Source organism: Capricornis sumatraensis, chromosome 19 (genome assembly GCF_032405125.1).
Source record: "Capricornis sumatraensis isolate serow.1 chromosome 19, serow.2, whole genome shotgun sequence".
Classification (NCBI taxonomy): domain Eukaryota; kingdom Metazoa; phylum Chordata; class Mammalia; order Artiodactyla; family Bovidae; genus Capricornis; species Capricornis sumatraensis.
In genome coordinates this window covers 74,988,902-75,010,386 of record NC_091087.1, presented here as the reverse complement: position 1 = coordinate 75,010,386, position 21,485 = coordinate 74,988,902, and the positions used below count along the sequence as shown (strand labels likewise).

At 42.1% G+C, this 21,485-nt stretch overlaps 1 protein-coding gene across 1 annotated transcript in view; it reads right to left on the bottom strand.

Moving 5' to 3' along the window:
• MARK3 (microtubule affinity regulating kinase 3) overlaps nucleotides 1-21,229 on the bottom strand; it is a 110,671-nt gene extending 89,442 nt beyond the window's left edge. Inside the window, exon 1 of the mRNA XM_068991251.1 lies at nucleotides 21,179-21,229. Coding sequence (XP_068847352.1) covers nucleotides 21,179-21,229 — 51 coding nt within the window. The remainder of the gene's footprint in view (nucleotides 1-21,178) is intronic.
• Between the last annotated feature and the right edge of the window lie 256 nt (nucleotides 21,230-21,485).

Below are 21,485 nucleotides of genomic sequence, written 5' to 3'. Positions count from 1 at the left end.
GGGCAGTGCTACTAAAAATTATGCAGAATTAAGGCAAAGAGAGAAGTATTAACAAATTCATAAAGTGTTCACTATCAAACTAAAGTTTCTGTTTAATGCAAAATATTTAAGCTGCTAGGTAATGTTGTTAAGGAGTGGAGCAATACTGTAGGTATCTCCTCAACATCCATGCCTCCGGTCTTATCTAACAGAAGCCAGACGTGACTCTGGGGAGGAAACATGGCCAGTGAAATTCTTGTTTCCCCAAACTTCCCTGTAGCTGGAGGTAGTACATGGCTTGGTTCTGGTCAGTTCTCATTAGTGAAAGTCTACTGGGTGGTCCTGGAAATATTTTGTTTCTCATAAAGGCAGACAGGTACACTAACTAATACGGCCTCTTCCTCCCTTCTGCTGCCTTGAATGCAACCACAAGAGCTACAGCTCTGTAAGTTACCCTGTAGCTGCAGGTCTCAAACATGAGAGAAAAGACAAAAATATTTTTAAAAACCACCAACTCCAACAATATTGAATAGCTGAACCGAAACTAGAGGCTGTCTAGTTGTTTTGTGAGACAAACCCTTATTTGGTTAAGCCACGGTATAAGTGAGTTAGTTTTAGCCAAAGCACTACTAAATTGTCCCAGGTGCCGTATCAATACTGAAGAAAGAAGCAATAAAAAGAGTGAATGAGGAATGCACTCCGTTTCGTTATACATATTAGTTCTTCTTTAAAAATGTGTCTCCATGTAGAAGAGCTCTAGAAACCACAAAGAGGTATCACCTCACACCAACCAGAACGGTCATCATCAAAAACCCCAATGTTCACTGCAGCACGGAAGCCAATTAAATATCCATCAACGAAACATATATAAAACAGAATAGTGTGTGTGTGTGTTCAGTCGCTCAATCTATCTGACTCTTTGCAACCCCATGGACTGTAGCCCGCCAGGCTCCTCTATCCATGGAATTTTCTAAGCAGGAATACTGAAGCGGTTACTACTAAAAGTCTAGAAAGTTTATTATCTTAGTGACTTAAAAAAAAAACTTGAATGAGGTTTAAAACTTTTAATCCAATTCTGAGAATATAAAGAAATACTATGTTGTTAAAAAGAAACAAAACAGGAAATTAACATGATACCATATTAACTAAAGTACAGATTTTGTTCAAATTTCACAAAATTTTATGCTACTGTCCATTATTTGTTTTCACGCCTTATGCAAGACTCCCTGTTGTACTTAACCACATCAAGCAGTTTCAGCTACATGCAACAAATTCTGCTAAATTATCTTCTCATTTTTATTGTTACAAATATTTCCTAATTTTCCTTGTTATGGCTTCTTAGATACATCCATCATTTAAAAGTGGACACTTAATTTCAAAAAAAAAAAGGATAACCAACAAGGACTTACTGTGCACCACAGGGAACTCTACTCAATGTGATGGCAGCTTAGATGGGAGGGGAGTTTGGAGGGGGAATGGATACATGTATATTAACGGCTGAGTCCCTTGGCTATCCACCTGAAACTATCACAACGTTGTTATCAGCTATACACCAATATAAAATACAAAGAAAAAGAAAAATACTGGAGCAGGCTGCCATTTCCTACCCTATGGAACCCAGGCATCAAACCTGTGTCTCTTGCGTCTCCTGCATTGGTAGGTTGGTTCTTTATCACCACGCCAACTGGGAAGCCCCGTAACGCAGTATTACTCAGCCATAAAAAAAAAAATGAAACAATGCCATATGCAGCACCATGGATGGACCTAGAGACTGTCATACCGAGTCAAGTAGGTCAAACAGGATGACAAGTATCAGGCGTTATCACCTGTATGTGGAATCTTACAAAAATGGTAAAAATGAACCTATTTACCAAAAAGAAATACACATGTAGAAAACAAACCTATGGTTACCAGAGGGAGAAGGCGGGTGGGGGACAAACGAGGAGACCGGGAGTGACATATACACACAACCAGCAAGAACCAGCCTAGCACAGGAAACGACTCAAAACTCTGTAAGCATCCGCATGGGAATGAAATCTAAAACAGAGCACATGCGTGTATGCCTGACTCGCTCTGCTGCACAGCAGAAACTAACACAACACTGTGAACGACTGCACTCCAGTAAAGGAGACCTAGAGGGAGAAAGAGCCGCAGAACATGAGCTGCTGTGCTTATGACAACACAAATGAGAATATACCTTAGACACAGGCACACTGAAAAAAATGTTTTTAACTATATGATTTTTTAAACTGTATGATTCCAGGTTTGCCCTTGGATCTACCTGCTAAAGCATCAACCTGAAATTTGAGAGGCCTACTTAAGAAATCAGGTTTAAATGTCTACAGCAACTTTATGCTGTATCTGAATTCTTCCTCAACAGAGCTTGGCCTCCTATAAAATGTGTGCCCACACATCCTTTCTAATCCTTCAAATAACAAGCCACCTCGTTAACACATGGGCAGGATTTTCAAAGGTGGGGTTGGGGGTGGAATTTACAAAAGCGGGGGCGGGGGTGGGGGCGGAATCTACAAAGCCAAACTATGACAGTAAAAAGCTGTTTCTCAAGTATTTTGTACTTCAGAGATACTCACAAAGTCAAAATTTACTTTTGAAAACAACTGAGCAGTTACTTCATTCACTGAAGGAAGCAGATCTGTTAGGATTAATCACTTGTGCTTTAAAAAATTTAGCAAACTGGGAACAGAATGGAACTTTCTCAATCTGACAAAAATCATAGACCAAAAACCCTTCAAAAAATATTACACTAAACAGAGAGACTTTATTTTTCTTTTTTGGCTGCACTGGGTCTTCACTGCTGCGTATGGGCTTTCTCTGACTGCAGAGAGCTGGGGCTACCCTCCAGTTGTGGAGCATGAGCTTCTCGCTGCAGTGGCTTCTCTTGTTGCGGAGCAGACTCTACGGCATGACAGCTCAGCAGTTGCAGCGCATGGGCTTAGCTGCCCCATGGCATGTGGAATCTTCCCAGACCAGGGATCAAACCTGTGTCCCCCGCATGGGCAGGCAGATTCTTAACCACTGGACCACCAGGAAAGTCCTAAACAGAGAAACTCAGAATCATTTTCTTAACATCATATACAAGACAAAGCTGCCTATTATCACTACCATTATTTAACAAAAAGCTGGAGCTCATGGCTCATACTTTTAGGAAAAATTTATAAGAATCTTAAGAAGAGAAACAATGTCATTATTTGTAGATGATATAAACTACCTGCAAACCAAAAGAATTGGAAATACCACTGGAACTCAAGAGAGAGCTTAGCAAGGTGCAAGATCAACCTATAACAAAAGTTCCCTACACTAGTAGTAACCTACCACAAAATTTAACTAAAAAATAACCTTCATAATAGCAATAAAAACTAAAAAGTAAATAGAAACTAACTTAAGACTATGCAAGAACTCTCTGGACAAAGCCTTAAATTTTTAATAAAAGACATAAAAGATACTCTAAATACTGTAAAATGGGAATTCCACACTCTTGGACAGATAATATTATACAATCTACCCAAATTTATCTGAAAGTTCAAGGCAATCTCAATTAACATTTCCAGCCAGTAGTTTATGAGTAATTTTAAACTTACTCTAAAGTGTAAGGAGCAGCGGCTGTGCTTTGTGGAGCAGCCATGAAGAGATACCCCACGCCCAAGGTAAGAGAAACCCAAGTAAGATGGTAGGTGTTTCAAGAGGGCATCAGAGGGCAGACACACTGAAACCATACTCACAGAAATCTACTCAATCTAATCACACTAGGACCACAGCCTTGTCTAACTCAATGAAACTAAGCCATGCCCCCCGGGCAACCCAAGACGGGCGGGTCATGGTGGAGAGGTCTGACAGAATGTGGTCCACTGGAGAATGGAATGGCAAACCTCTTCAGTATTCTTGCCTTGAACAGTATGAAAAGGCAAAATGATAGGATACTGAAAGAGGAACTCCCCAGGTCAGTAGGTGCCCAATATGCTACTGGAGATCAGTGGAGAAATAACTCCAGAAAGAATGAAGGGATAGAGCCAAAGCAAAAACAATACCCAGCTGTGGATGTGACTGGTGATAGAAGCAAGGTCCGATGCTGTAAAGAGCAATATTGCATAGGAACCTGGAATGTCAGGACCATGAGTCAATGCAAATTGGAAGTGGTCAAACAAGAGATGGCAAGAATAAACGTCGACCTTCTAGGAATCAGCAAACTAAAATGGACTGGAATGGGTGAATTTAACTCAGATGACCATTATATCTACTACTGTGGGCAGGAATCCCTCAGAAGAAATGGAGTCGCCATCATGGTCAACAAAAGAGTCTGAAATGCAGTACTTGGATGCAATCTCGAAAACAGAATGATCTCTGTTTGTTTCCAAGGCAAACCATTCAGTATCACAGTTATCCAAGTCTATGCCCCAATCAGTAACGCTGAAGTAGCTGAAGTTGAACGGTTCTATGAAGACCTACAAGATCTTTTAGAACTAACACCCAAAAAAGATGTCCTTTTCATTATAGGGGACTGGAATGCAAAAGTAGGAAGTCAAGAAACACCTGCAGTAACAGGCAAATTTGGCCTTGGAATGTGGAATGAAGCAGGGCAAAGACTAACAGAGTTTTGCCAAGAAAATGCACTGGTCATAGCAAACACCCTCTTCCAACAACACAAGAGAAGACTCTACACATGGACATCACCAGATGGTCAACACCGAAATCAGATTGATTATATTCTCTGCAGCCAAAGATGGAGAAGCTCTATACAGTCAACAAAAACAAGACCAGGGGCTGACTGTGGCTCAGATCATGAACTCCTTATTGCCAAATTCAGACTTAAATTGAAGAAAGCAGGGAAAACCGCTAGACCATTCAGGTATGACCTAAATCAAATCCCTTATGATTATACAGTGGAAGTGAGAAATAGATTTAAGGGCCTAGATCTGATAGATAGAGTGCCTGATGAACTATGGAATGAGGTTCGTGACATTGTACGGGAGACAGGGATCAAGACCATCCCCATGGAAAAGAAATGCAAAAAAGCAAAATGGCTGTCTGGGGAGGCCTTACAAATGGCTCTGAAAAGAAGAGAAGCGAAAAGCCAAGGAGAAAGGGAAAGATATACCCATCTGAATGCAGAGTTCCAGAGAATAGCAAAAAGAGATAAGAAAGCCTTCCTCAGTGATCAATGCAAAGAAATAGAGGAGGAAAACAGAATGGGAAAGACTAGAGATCTCTTTGAGAAAATTAGAGATACCAAGGGAACATTTCATGCAAAGATGGGCTCGATAAAGGACAGAAATGGTATGGACCTAACAGAAGCAGAAGATATTAAGAGATGGCAAGAATACACAGAAGAACTGTACAAAAAGGATCTTCACAACCCAGATAATCACGATGGTGTGATCACTCATCTAGAGCCAGACATCCTGGAATGTGAAGTCAAGTGGGCCTTAGAAAGCATCACTATGAACAAAGCTTATGAACAAAGCTAGTGGAGGTGATGGAATTCCAGTTGAGCTATTTCAAATCCTGAAAGATGACGCTGTGAAAGTGATGCACTCAATATGCCAGCAAGTTTGGAAAACTCAGCAGTGGCCACAGGACTGGAAAAGGTCAGTTTTCATTCCAATCCCAAAGAAAGGCAATGCCAAAGAACGCTCAAACTACCACACAATTGCACTCATCTCACATGCTAGTAAAGTAATGTTCAAAACTCTCCAAGCCAGGCTTCAGCAATACGTGAACCGTGAACTCCCTGATGGTCAAGCTGGATTTAGAAAAGGCAGAGGAACCAGAGATCAAACTGCCAACATCCACTGGATCATGGAAAAAGCAAGAGAGTTCCAGAAAAACATCTATTTCTGCTTTATTGACTATGCCAAAGCCTTTGACTGTGTGGATCACAATAAACTGTGGAAAATTCTTCAAGAGATGGGAATACCAGACCACCTGACCTGCCTCTTGAGAAATCTGTATGCAGGTCAGGAAGCAACAGTTAGAACTAGACATGGAACAACAGACTGGTTCTTAATAGGAAAAGGAGTACATCAAGGCTGTATATTGTCACCCTGCTTATTTAACTTCTATGCAGAGTACATCATGAGAAACGCTGGGGTGGAAGAAACACAAGCTGGAATCAAGATCTCCGGGAGGAATATCAATAACCTCAGATACGCAGAGGACACCACCCTTATGGAAGAAAGTGAAGAGGAACTAAAAAGCCTCTTGACGAAAGTAAAAGAGGAGAGTGAAAAAGTTGGCTTAAAGCTCAACATTCAGAAAACGAAGATCATGGCATCCAGTCCCCTCACTCCATAGAAAATAGATGGAGAAACAGTGGAAACTGTGTCAGATTTTTTTGGGGGGGGGGCTCCAAAATCACTGCAGATGGTGACTGCAGCCATGAAATTAAAAGACGCTTACTCTTTGGAAGAAAAGTTATGACCAACCTAGATAGCATATTCAAAAGCCGAGACATTACTTTGCCGACTAAGGTCCATCTAGTCAAGGCTATGGTTTTTCCAGTGGTCATCTATGGATGTGAGAGTTGAACTGTGAAGAAGGCTGAGTGCTGAAGAATTGATGCTTTTGAACTGTGGTGTTGGAGAAGACTCTTGAGAGTCCCTTGGACTGCAAGGAGATCCAACCAGTCCATTCTGAAGGATATCAATCCTGGGATTTCTTTGGAAGGAATGATGCTAAAGCTGAAACTCCAGTACTTTGGCCACCTCATGCAAAGAGCTGACTCACTGGAAAAGACTTTGATGCTGGGAGGGATTGGGGGCAGGAGGAGAAGGGGACGACGGAGGATGAGACGGCTGGATGGCATCACTGAGTAGATGAACACGAGTCTGAGTGAACTCCAGGAGTTGGTGATGGACAGGGAGGCCTGGCGTGCTGCGATTCATGGGGGTGCAAAGAGTCGTACACGACTGAGCGACTGAACTGAACTGAACTCTAAGTGTACACGGACAAATATTTCATGGCTACCAGGTCAGCCTTAAAAAAAGAGTTAAATAAAGCTCAGAAATAAGAAGTGATCAAAGTTAAAACCAGTATCAAGACACACCTGCATCACACTATACCCTGAGGAGCATGCACTAAGGGTGATGCATCTTTCCGGTGGCATTCTTGCCAAAAGGATGTAACCTTAACCTAATTCTGAGACAACATTAGACAAACTTAAATTGTGGGATCTTTGACTGGATCTTGAGACAGGGAAAGAACCCTGCAGAAAAGCAGGTGACAATTCAAGTAAGTTCTGCAGCCCTTGTTAACGGTATTAGGCCAGCGTTAATTTTCTTGTTTTCATAATTGTACCACGGTTTGGGCTTCCCTGATGGCTCCGACGGTAAAGCATCTGCCTGGAATGCAGGAGACCTGGGTTCAATCCCTGGAAAAGGAAATGGCAACCCACTCCAGTACTCTCGCCTAGAAAATTCCATGGATGGAGGAGCCTGGTAGGCTACAGTCCATGGGGTCACAAAGAGTCGGACACGACTGAGCGACTTCACTGGCTCACTGGTATCTAAGTGCTTGCTCGACATCAGGGGAGACTGAGTGAAGAGCACACATGTACTCTGTACTAATCTCACAATTTTAAGTCTAAACTGATTTTAACATGAAAAGTTTGATAAGCATATACATATAAAGATACAAAGACTGCAATAGTCTCTAAAGCCATAGTAATTGTTAAAGAAAAGAAAACCTGTAGGCTACTGGCACAACAGAAAAATAGGCAATGCAACTAAACACCAAGATAAAAGCCACTGAATGTATGGGAACACGAGATACAATGAAAGCAATCCTATAACCCAGCAGGGAAAGGACGGACTACTGAGTGGGCAGCAGGAGGAAAACTGGCTCACTGGATCAGCCACAGAGGAACAAAGAACTAGACACCTATCTACGTCCCCACGCAGAAGGGAGGTGCCCTTTTAATCTAAAGGGACTAAAAAAACCCACATGTGAAGTATAAAATGAAATTTAAGAAAATATCCTTGTGAGCCAGATATTTAAGCAAAAGCTCAAATGCACACACTTAAGGCAAACATTCATGAGAGTTACACCAAAATTAAGAGCTTCTGTCCAAAGGGACTTCTACCAAAATGATAGAAGATACATGAAATGTCTAAAACCTACATCAGATTAATACCTAGAAAATCAAAGAGTATCTAAGAATCAACAAGAAATAAATAATCAAGTAGAAAAGGGACAGAGAAAAAACAGCATTTTATAAAAGGCCCCCAAAGCCAAGAAATATACAGATGTACTACAAAGGTCCATCTAGGCAAGGCTATGGTTTTTCCAGTGGTCATCTATGGATGTGAGAGTTGGACTGTGAAGAAGGCTGAGCGCTGAAGAATTGATGCTTTTGAACTCTGGTGTTGGAGAAGACTCTTGAGAGTCCCTTGGACTGCAAGGAGATCCAACCAGTCCATTCTGAAGGAGATCAGCCCTGGGATTTCTTTGGACAGAATGATGCTAAAGCTGAAACTCCAGTACTTTGGCCACCTCATGCAAAGAGCTGACTCACTGGAAAAGACTCTGATGCTGGGAGGGGTTGGGGGCAGGAGGAGAAGGGGACGACAGAGGATGAGATGGCTGGATGGCATCACCGACTCGATGGACGTGAGTCTGAGTGAACTCTGGGAGTTGGTGATGGACAGGGAGGCCTGGCGTGCTGTGATTCACGGGGTCGCAAAGAGTCGGACACGACTGAGCGACTGAACTGAACTGAAAAATCATAAAGAAACACAAATTAACAATGAAGTATATTATACTTAGGGCTAGCAAAAAAAAAATTAGAAAATTGGAGAATTCTAACGATGGAGGAACCAGCGTTACAAAACCCCTGTGCACTACTAGTGGGAGTATGGCTGACGGAGCCATCCAGAAGAGCAAGCCACAAGTGCCTGACATTTCCTTTGACCCAGGAAACCCACTCCTAGCTACACATCTGCAAGATTTTCTTACACGGCTCCATAAGCAGACATGTATGAAGACGTTCATCGTCGCACTGTGTGTGTGTGCATGTATGCAGCAGACGTCTCCCCCCGGCAAGTAGGTAAAATATGGCAGACTCATACCACAGAAGTGCTATTCTACAGTTAGAGGCGACAGGTTTGATACATAGATGAGACTGGACTATTTACACAAAGCACAAATCACATACGTTTAAGAACACATATAAGAACACTAACATCTTGGGAAGATAAGGGACAAGATATATAGGGATTAACAGGAATAAAGAGAACGGCCTCACACTCATCAAGATGTGGCTTCTGCAGCTGAGTTTATGAAAATGTTTCCAAGAATATGAAAATAGGGAAAGGGAACTATTATTGTTCATATGCATAAAATCAGCCAACTTGGTTTTGTTTGTAATAAAACGCTTATTACTGGTATTAGGACCTAACAGGACCTAACAGAGGCAGAAAATATTTTTTTAAAAAGGTGGCACAAATACACAGAACTACACAAAAAAGATCTTAAATGACCCAGATAACCATGATGGTGTGATCACTCACCCAGAGCCAGACATCCTGGAGTCTGAAGTCAAGCAGGCCTTAGGAAGCATCACTGCAAACAAAGCTAGTGGAGGTGATGGAATTCCAGCTCAGCTATTTCAAATCCAAAAAGTTGATGCTCAATATGCCATCAAATTTGGAAAACTCAGCAGTGGCCACAGGTCTAGAAAAGGTCGGTTTTCATTCCAATCCCAAAGAAAGGCAATGCCAAAGAATGTTCAAACTACCGCACAACTGCACTCATCTCACACGCTAGCAAAGTAATGATCAAAATTCTCTAAGTGAGGCTTTCAACAGTATGTGAACCAAGAAGTTCCAGATGTTCAAGGTGGATTTAAAAAAGGCAGAGGAACCAGAGATCAAATTGCCAACATCCGCTGGATCATGGAAAAAGCAAGAGAGTTCCAGAAAAACATCTATTTCTGCTTTATTGACTATGCCAAAGTCTTTGACTGTGTGGATCACAATAAACTGTGGAAAATTCTTCAAGAGATGGGAATACCAGACCACCTGACCTGATTCCTGAGAAATCTGTATGCAGGTCAAGAAGCAACAGTTAGAACCAGACATGGAACAACGGACTAGTTCCAAATTGGGAAAGGAGTTCAGCAAGGCTGTACACCGTCACCCTGCTTATTTAACTTATATGCAGAGTACATCATGGAAATGTCGGACTGGATGAAGCACAAGCTGGAATCAAGATTACTGGGAGAAATATCAATAACTTCAAATATGCAGATGACACCACCCTTATGGCAGAAAGCGAAGAGGAACCGAAGAGCCTCTTGATGAAAGTGAAAGAGGAAAGTAAAAAAGCTGGCTGAAAATTCAACATTCAAAAAACAAAGATCATGGCATCCAGTCCCATCACTTCATGGCAAATAGATGGAGAAACAATGGAAACAGTGACAAAGACTTTATTTTCTTGGGCTCCAAAATCACTGCAGATGGTGACTGCAGCCATGAAATTAAGACGCTTGCTCCCTGGAAGAAAAGTATGACCAAACTAGACAGCATATTAAAAAGCAGAGACATTACTTTTCCAACAAAGGTCTGTCTAGTCATAGCTATGGTTTTCTCAGTAGTCAAGTATGCATGTGAGAGCTGGACCATAAAGAAAGCTGAGCACCGAAGAATGATGCTTTTGAACTGTGGTGTTGGAGAAGACTCTTGAGACTCCCTTGGACTGCAAGGAGATCAAATCAGTCAATCCTCAAGGAAATCAGTCCTGAATATTCATTGGAAGGACTAAAGCTGAAACTCCAATGCTTTGGCCACCTGTTGTGAAGAACTGACTCATTTGAAAAGACCCTGGTGCTGGGAAAGATTGAAGGCAAGAGGAGAAGGAGACGACAGAGGATGAGACGGGTGGATGGGATCACCAACTCGATGGACATGAGAGGAGTTGGTGATGGACAGGGAAGCCTGGCATGCTGCAGTTCATGGGGTCGCAAAGAGTTGAACATGACGACTGAGTGACTGAACTGAACTGATTACTGGTACAGCAGATGAAGCATCGTAATAATGAAACAGACTGAAAATTAATTTACTTGATTTACTCTCAGAAGAATAAAGCACAAACTGTGGCTCTAGAAAAGTGACTCAGTAGCTTTTGACCAGTTAATTATATGCTAAGTACTCATTAAATAACAGGCTCTCCAGAGGAATAGAACAAATAGAACATATGCACACAGTTGAGCTGGGGAGCTAACAGAGAACAGTAACTGAAACGAGGGGCAATCCCTGCCCCATGAGAAAATCAAAGTGCGAATACTCCGAGCACCACCCAACAGGTTTGTGAGAAATGTGTGGAGCTTTCATCTTTCTATTAAAGCAATAGGTTAATTGTATTCAATTTTTAATTTATTTTTTAAAATGTATTCCCAAATATTTCAACACCTAATTAAAAAGAGTACGATTCTACATTCCTTTTTTCATATTGTCTTTAAAGTCTGGAATATACTTTATATTCACAAGACATCTTAACTCAGACCAGTCACATGTCAAGGGCTCAGTAGCCACACATAGCAGGTAGCTACTGTGCTGGACAATGCAGCTCTAAGCACTCAGACAACATGATCACGTTCAGGCTAGATGAAGGAAAAATAGGTGTCCAAGAGGAAGGAAAAGAAAGAGGATGGAGTCTTTGAAAGACAAGGAGCAGAGTTTTAAAGGAAGATAAAGGCCATTTCAAGCCAGACATGAGCACAAGGAAAGCTTAAAAAGCTTGGAGGGCACTGGGAGAGACATCCCTTAACCTGAAGGTCTAGCCGATTTCCCCTCTCACAATTCTTTCACACACCTCTAACAATGAAAACAAATTGGCTTAATTCCTTGACATTGTGACTGCTGGAAATTTCTTCTCTTTCTGTTCTTGACTAGGCTGGCACTTCTGTCTTGCATCCCCTTGCTTTAGTTAATTTCTACACTGAAGTACTTGACTAAGAGCTCTTTGATGGTAAGAATTCTCTCCATATTCTTAGAACACAGGACCCGGCAACCAGAAGGTGTGAAACTGCTAGGTGAATAGTCAGGAGAATAGGTGAACAGTTAGGAAAAAACAAAACTAGAAAGGTGGGTCAGTAACTTTGAATAATAAACCAGACTTTAGATTACCCAGTTTTCTAGAATAACACTACAAAAGCTACCTGAAGAGGGAATTTGACATTTACATGCAGAATCCTCATCATGTGGAGCAGACTGGGCCAAGCACTTTTTGGTTTCTTCAATCAGTTTCAGTTTCTTCAATCACAACAACCCTGAATAGATGTTACTCTCTTCTGTTAAATAAAAAGATGTAATGTATAGCATGCTCATTATATAATACTGAGTACCTAATACTAAATTATATATTTGAAAGTAGCTAAAAGAGTAGATTTTAAAATTCTCATGAACAGAAAAAAACCCTTAATTCTATGTGGTGATGAATGCTAACTAGACTCACTGTGGTAATCACTTCACAGCATATACAAATATCAACTCATTATGTTATACGCCTGGAACTAATACGATGCTGCATGTCAATTATATCAAAGTTTTTAATTATATTAAAAAATTTTAAATGAGGCACAGACAAGTAATTAACTTGCCCATGGTCAGATTACTTGTATTAGTATTGAAAGACCAGGTTCAAACGCAAGCCTCTAACTCCAAATCCGAATTTCTCTCACGTTTTGCTGCTCCTCCTTTTGGGCTCCACATCTGGTCCACTCTACATCAGAAGTGTCTTCAGAATCTCTCCCTCAACCACAGTCTTAGGCTCCCATCTTCACCTCTGACTTCCAAGCCCAGACTCTTAAGCTTCCTTTTAAGAAAGCTATCTGAGGTTTTAAAAAAGGAGAAAGAAGATGAATTCATTGGAACTACATACAGAAAGAAGAGGCCGAAGACACAGGACACGAGAGATGAAAGAAGTGACAACACAGAGATGAGATGAAAAGACCAATAAACAAGCACTAATGACGGCTAGCATCTATCCATTACTTGTTATGTGTCAGGCACCACTCTAAATGCTTTACCCATACTGTCCCATTTAATCACTAATTCAACCAATATTTATTTACTGATCACCTGTAATAAATGACCAGCATGTTCTAGGTATTTGAAATAGTATCAATAAACAAAACAAATATTCCTGCTCTCCTGGAGTGTTCAGTATGCCAGAGGAAACCGACAAAACACAATAAACCTAAGAAATATATAAACTATATACCGTGTTAAAGGTAACAACACAATAGGGATTAAAAAAAGAAAAAACTAGATCAGGGTTAGGTTGGGAGGGGCATCAATGGCTAGAGCAAGGCTTACTGAGGTGATGCTTGAGAAGAGAAGGTGAGAGAATTACCCATGTGAGTACCTGGAAGAAAAGTGTTCGGACAAAGAGAAGAGCCAGCGCCAAGGCACTGAGGCTGGAGTGTCCCTGGTGTATTCAAAGAACAGCGAGAAGGCCCCCGGGTCCATGGATGCAGTGAGTGAGACGAGGCGGGAGATGAAAACAGCGAGGTAAGGGAGGCCGCGGCATGGAAGGCATTATCTTGTAACAGCCCCATGAGGTGATTACTACCACCAATCCCATTTTATAGATGAGGCATGAAGAAGTTAAATAACTTCAAAGGTCACACAAAAAATGCTAGGTCAGATTATCAACTCCAAGAGTTACTATTACAGCGGCTGGAAAACATGACCCCAAAGTCTCTGACTCCCATTACGAGGAAAGGGCTCGGTCCCTTCCACTCGAGTCTGGGTGCCCATGACTGCTTTAGCATTCTAAGAACTGATACTACGTGCCTTCTGAGGATAGGCCGTAAAAGACAAGCAGCTCTGTCTTGTTTGCTGAAATATCAAGCCACCTTGTGTCTGATCACACAGAGGTCTCCAGGCTGGAGAGGCCCACATAGTGGCTCTGACCAAGAGCCCCAGCAGCCTTTTGACAATACCTGTCAGTGTGCCAGATTAAGAAGTGGTCTTAGGTGGCTCAGCTGGTAAAGAATCTGCCTGCAATGCAGGAGACCTGGGTTCGATCCCTGGTTTGGGAAGATTCTCCTGGAGAACAGAACAGCTACCCACTCCAGCATTCTGGCCTGGACAATTCCATGGACTGTATGTAGTCCACAGGGTGGCAAAGAGTCAGACACGACTGAGCAACTTTCACTTTCACTTAGGATATGCATCTTTCAACCCAGCTGTTCAAATCCCCAATCCTTTCCGGATATCCCAAGTGAAGTCCCAGATACGTCATTCCCATTTGAATTACACTCCTCACACAAAATCTGTGAGTATAATGAAACAGTTGTTGTTTTACACTACTAAGTTGTGGAGTGGCTAGTTTCACAGCAATAAGTAGGATAACTATATAATAAGCAGGAAATAAATGTGAAGCCCTTGACCTAACTTAACAAACATAAAAAGTAACCAGAATACCTTACCATGGTGTGTAGAAGGTTCTTTATCACTGAAAATCTTTAATGTCTAGAAGGCAACCTTCTTTTAAGAAAAAAAGTATAGAAGTTCCTTTAGTCCATTCCACTAGTGAAGCTAACACATGCCTATGAATACCAAGGCAAGTCTGGGACAGGCAAGGGCTACGCAAGGGAAGGAAGACACGGAAAGAGGGGGAGACAGTATGTGAACGGAGTGCCACCAAACACACCTCATGTGCCTTCAACAATCAAAGTTGCCTGCCCAGCTTAAATCATGCTTCCAGACAAAGAATGGTAAGGCTGAGGGCAGAAGGCTATGTTAGGAAATTGTTCTACGTTTACTCCTCCCTGGGATTCTCATTTTAATCTGCTACCGTGGTCAATGAAGTCATAAAGGTACAGACTATAAAAAGAATGGGGCTATATAAAATCCTAGAATAAGACCCTTGAGTTCAGCTTACTCAAACTTCATATGAAACTCTCCCAAAATAGATTTTCATATAAAATGTCCTAATGGTCACGTGCAGTTGTGAGAGCTGGATCATAAAGAAGGCAGAACGCCAAAGAATGGATGCCTTCAAACTGTGGTGCTGGAGAAGACTCCTGAAAGTCCCTCGGACAGGAAGGATATCAAACCAGTCAATCTTAAGTGAGATCAACCCTAAATATTCACTGGAAGGACTAATGCTGAAGGTGAAGCTCCAGTATTTTTGTCATCTGATGTAAACAGACGACTCACTGGAAAAGTCCCTGACGCTGGGGGAAATTGAGGGCAGAAGAAGAGGGCGTCAAAGGATGAGAAGGCTGGATGGCTTCACCGATACAACGAACATGAACTTGGGCAAACCTGGGAGATGGTGAGGGACAGGAAGGCCTGGTGTGCTCAGTCCATGGAGTCACAGAGAGTCAAAGACATGATTAGGTGAATAAGCAATACAAGTCTCACAAGATTTAACCTCCACCCCCAAGCAACTGCTTATTAGTGAGAAATACAAACAAAACATCTTAAGCTTTGTTCAAGCTTCAGCTGTGAACACCAAGATCCCAGGTAACCCAGATACAGTAAGGTAGAAACAATGCCTTGTCTAGTCTACACAGCACTGTGTAAGACTAACCAACCTTTGCCAAGCAGCTCAGGTGACCTAAGGGCAGTGCTAAAGAATCTAGTTTGAAGAAAAAGCTGGACTTGCCTCAAAAGTCATTTTCTTCCAGTGCCGCCAGCTGCCCTCTCAATTACTGTACAGGCAGGTGCACGTGGGTCAGCACAAACCCTTTGTGACTACTTGTAGACCAATTCCAAGCACATTCTTGAAATTCCCATGTAAGACAACATTAAAGTTGGGAGAGTCCCAAGGAAGAGATCTGTTTTCTCATTATTTTGAAAGTTTAAAATGGATAGGAGACAAGTGAATTTATACTTCAATCTTCCCAGTGGTGATCAGAAGTGGCTATACTCCTTGACTCTTACTTCCAGCTTGGAAACAAATTCCGGGGATAAAATCTAGCCATGTTTTAGAATCCAGAGCAATCCTCTTTGAAATTAAAGGTCACAGGTACTATTAATTCATATTAAACTGTGTATGAATCTCTTAAAAGTAACTACAATACAAATAATCATGCACCACACAGTCAAAGGGCGTCCCAGATGGAGGCGCGGGGAAGGACCCAGCTGCGCTGCAGGAGGCACGGGAGACGCGGGCTCCATCCCTGGGTCAGGAAGGTCCCCCTGGAGTAGGAAATGGCAACCCACTCCAGTGTTCTTGCCTAGAGAATTCCACAGAGGAGCCTGGAAGGCTACAGCCCATGGGGTTGCAAAGAAGTCAGACACAATCAAGCCCACACACACACAATCTAAACGGCAAATATTCTACTCATTGAAAATTTCCACCTTCACCTAATTTACATAACAAACGAAAACGATTCTCAAACTGAATAAGATCTTTTCCCAAACACTTTGACCCAATAAAAAATATTAATTCTTCAGAAAGCAACCTTTTTTTTAAAGGCCCAAACAGCTTGATTCAATAGACAGTTGTGCTTGGAAGTTAGCAGATTAAATGAAATCACACTACATGTTTTAAATTAAATACTGTATAAAGTACTTAGTACTGTTGCCTGATACATAGTAATCAACAACCAGTAACTATTTTTATTCTCAATAACCTCACTTTCAACAAAGTACCAATTTTAAAACTCAAGGAACCTGAAAATGTTATTGAAACCACCGAAATCTCTTCTTTAGTCACAATACAATCTAAAGGAACATAATTTAGTCAGCAAGCCTTCACTGAATACTAACATAGCAATTCTTTAAAGTGTGGTCCCTAGATCTGAAGCATTAACATCATCTGGTAGAACTTGTTAGAAATGCAAACTCTAGGACCCCAAAGCTAGAATCAAGGTCTGGGGGTGAAGCCCAGCCATCAGAGATTCCATAAGCCTTCCAGGCAGTGTTTGCTCCAGTTTGAGAGTTAGCAGGCTCGGGGTGCTGTGTTCTGGAGGGACTGGGAGCCCAAAGGCAGAGGAGTGATATAGTTCCCAGGTATATCCTCCATGGAGCCTAGCACAGTGCCACACACCAATTAGGCACTCAGGTCTGAGCAGGGTAATAGTCAAACAGCCAGTGGCTGGCTAGACAATGACATCGGTTTATTATTTCACAGAGCTAAGAAATTCTGATGACTGTTTGCATTAACAAATAATGCAGTAAGTAAGGACACAGTGTGCACACACACCAGGAGCTGTTTAACTGGTAAAGTACTCCAGGGCCTCTGGAAGTACTTACTTACGAAGTGTCATATGCTTTGAAATGTAAGTGGAAAATACATTTCAAATTTACCAGTACACAAACATAATTTGTTCATGACCTCTATGTAGGTCAACTGCGGAACATGAACTAAAATGCAAACTTTTTGCTGCCTTTAAAAAAAAGCACCTTGTTTCACTTATTTGCCATCTATAATACGTGGACCCCAATATAGATTCTAATTTAAACAAACCGTTAAAAAAAAAAAAAGACAACTGAGGAAACTTGAACACTGCTAACTGGGTATTTGATATTAAAAAATGATGACAAAGGATTAAGATTACATTTTTAAAGAAGCTTTACCTCTTCTAAAAGCTTTAGAGATGAAATGATATGTACTGAGCTTGATTCTTAGAGACAGAACATATAAAATTAGCCTGGTAACTGAGCTGCTGAGTACATAGGAATGGGGGTGCTAACTATACACCACAGGGTTTGAGAACTCTGGCTCTGCTGACATTTTGGCTATTTCTTTGTTGAGGGGTAGGGGCACTGTGCTATGTATTGTAAAACGTTTAGGTGCATTCCTGGTCAGTAGCAACCCTCTTCCGTTATGACAACCAAAACCAACACTGTCCAGTGTCCACTGGGGGCCAAACTTGTCCCCAGTTGAGAACCACTGATAAATACCTATTAAATTCTCTATTTGCTTTCCATAGAAAAATATTTTTAAAAGTCTACTTTTAATTACACTCTATGTATTGGTACAACAGCATCTCCCTAGTTGAATAATTACTACATAAAATTTGGAGAAACAGTCTGATACACAAAAAAGCAGAGAGGCCTGGGATGGAGGTCTGAGGCCTAGCAGATGCTCTGCTGCTAAGGTCGATATTTGCAAGCAGCTCCTGTCACCTTTCGGAGCCTCAACATCCTCATTAGGTCCAGCTGTTTGACTAGTCTTTTTGAGGCTTTTTTTTTTTTATCCTTTTAAGTTTTAAAGGGAAACAGTCTATCAGCTAAAGGTGGATATTCAAATCTGGAAATCAAATAAATGAAAATAGAGTAGTGTACCAGCATGAAGAGATTTTTCTTTTTGCAAATTATCTGCCTTTTATTATTCTTGACCTATAAGCACCATTCTTTACACAATTATATATAATTATTTAAAATCTAAATAAGATTTCGGGGGTAAGCAAAATGGAATCTTCTTACAAAATATAAAGACAAAGCTAATTGTCATATCAGCCAAAATTGGCCATCAACTGGTGAATGGATTAAAAAAAAAAAAAACGGTCACATACCCAAACAATGAACTACTCACTACTCAGCCATAAAAAGGAATGAAAAGAAATACACACAAACACAAATAAATCTCAAAAATAATGCCAAATTAAAGATGCTAGACACAAGATTATAGGCTCTCTGATGCCATTCAAGTAACGTTTTAGACAAGGAGAAACTACAGAGGCAGGTAACAGACCACAGTTGCCAACAGCTGGGGAAAGGGAACTGTAAAGCAGCACAGGGCACCTTTTCGGGCAATGGAAAGTTCTCTAACCATGATAGTGATTACATAACTATAGATTTGTCAAAACTCATCAAACTGCACACTTGGGAAGAGTGAATGTTCTATCTCAACATACACAACTTAAAAGAGCTGCCCATCAAACTGAGAACTCCCATTCATTCTTGAACTCTCATCACTCAATTGGCAGGAAGTCTCATACTCAGTTCAGGAGTATCGGGTAAATAATATTGTATATGCCAGACGTGAAACACCACGCAAGGTATCACACTGTGAAAGATATACAACTACTTTCAGAACATGTCAATACCAGAGTTAAAAAGACGGCACGGTGAAATAATGCAATGATGTGCTACAAACCTCTATTTTACCACTGTCAGAAATCCAATTTTAAATACATTCCAAGAGAATAAAGGCACTCCATACCCCACATTTTTTTTAAACTTAGTAATTTCTAATGACACACAAAAAGATTACACCATAATTCAACAAATTCAACAGAGAACCAGTGAAGACCCATTTGGTGTAAACCCTTCATTATCACAAATCTGCTATCATTGTTTCTGATTATAGTTTACTTAGAAATTATGCAGCTCCTGGGACTTCCCTGGTGGTCCAGTGGTTAACACTCCGCTCATTCACTGCAGGGGGCCCAGGTTCCATGCCTGGTGAAGGAACTAAGATCCCACATGCCAGGCAGTGCAGTCAAAAAATAGAAAAATAATAATAGTAACAAAATACAAAGTATGGACCTCCTGCTCTGGTTCAATGTAAGACCGTGCTTCTCTGAGTGAAAATCAATGATGCAAGTTAACTCACACTTTTGCTTGCTCCACTCTACACAATCAAAGAACAAGAAAACAATGAAGAATTAGGTTCTATGAGAAAATGAATTCACCAATTCACCTTTTGATTTTCTATTACTAATAGATCTTCTATTACTAATAAATTTTCTATTACTAGTTCTATTCTAATAATAGATTTTCTATTACTGTTTATGTAATTTTCTAATCCATGTCATGGAAAGGTACATACATCACTGTGCTACTGATTTACCAGGTTAAAGAACATTAAATATCATCCATTAAAATACCAATGCGATGCTTTAGGCCAAGATTTACATTAACAGATTAAAGCACCTAATAGTTATCCAGCAAATTAAGTGGCATTTTGAAGACTAAAATGAAGGTATTTGATACCACTAAGTCACAAGGTCTCAGGACGTTACTGAAAGCATGATAACAGGCAGAGCAAGGAATCTTTTCCTAAGTGACAGCATTTTCTTGCCAGGAATTACCTCATAACACTTATAATAAAAGGCCAGTGAAGTTTCTTTACAAGTTTTCTAGATTTTTTTTTAACTTTTTATTTTGTATTGGGGTATAGCCGATTAGCAATGCTGGAACAGTTTCAGGTGAGAGGGACTCAGCCTTATCTATACATGTATCCGTTCTCCTCCAAACTCCCCTCCCATTTAGGCTGCTCGGCAACACTGAACAGTTTCATGTGCTATACATTAGGTCCTTGCTGGTTATCCACACAGCAGTGTGTACAAGTCCATCCCTCCCTCCCCACCCCCAACATAGATGTTTTTGTTTTTAACAGACGATAACTCACAGCTAGACTGGAACAGTCCTGAAGCCAGAGCTAGACAAAAGTTCCAATCGCACTGGGACAGAATCAGCATCTCTCCAGTGGAATTTTTACTACAAGTTGTCAGTCACTAAAACCGTGTTCCTTGCCTTTTCAAAAAGTTCACACGAACAAAAGCCAAGGTTCCTTTTACAGAATCATAGAATGTGAGTGCCAGGATGGACCAGAGAGCTCATCTAAGCCAAGCTCTTTTGAGGAAGGAGAAGAGCTAAGCCCAGAGTGGGTGGCCCTCGCCTAGGCAGTGCGAGGCAGGCAGCTTGACTACACACCTTCCTTTGAAAGGTGCTTAACCAACTCCTTCAAAACAGAGTCGTCTGGAAACGCGGCTACTCCTCGCTAAGTCTAAACTCTCTCCAAGAACTTCTGAATAGCTCTAGAGTTCCACCTAAGGGGGCCGAAAAGATCCCTCAGAGGGCGCTTGCTTATAGTGACTGTCACTAAACTCAGCTCCAGACGATTTACGGAATGAGGCATAAAGGACAGTCCACTTGGTCCAATCAAGTACGTTGAGTCAACACGGCGAACCAGTTTTTAACCCGAGAGCCTCTCAAGAGCTGCCTACTTCATCTGAAAAGCGTCTAGTAGCGGAGACCCGACACACGCTCCGAGAGCCCACTGCGCGGCACCGCCTCTCACGACCGCGGGCGGCCACGCTGCAGCCTCCGCGCTTCGCTTCCGAGAGCCCCCGGCGTAGTCGCGGAGGCGCTTCCCGCCCCGCGCGTCCAGGAAACGGGCCGCCCACCGGAGCGCGGGTGGCGAGGACAGGGATGCGGCCGCGCTCCCGGGGGCGGCGCGCGGAGACCCGACCCGAGCGGCCGCCGAGGTTACTCACGTTCTCAGCGTCCCGTTCATTCACCGTCGGCAACGGGGTCCTAGTGGACATTTTACTTCACTTCACTTCACAACGCGAGGGCGAAACAAAACAGCGCGGCCCCGGGGCCGGCGTCGCGGCGTCGAGCGCCCGGCGGTTCCGGAGCGGCGCCGCGGGAGGGCGGCTCCCCTCCCCCACGGCCGTCTAGAACCCGGGCCGGGCCCGGGCCTTCCCCCGGAGGGTCGCGGGGCTCATGCTCCCGCGGCCCCGGCGGCCGCGCCGAGGAGCCCCGCGGTCGGCGGTGGCGGGGCCGGGCCGGCGGCGGCGG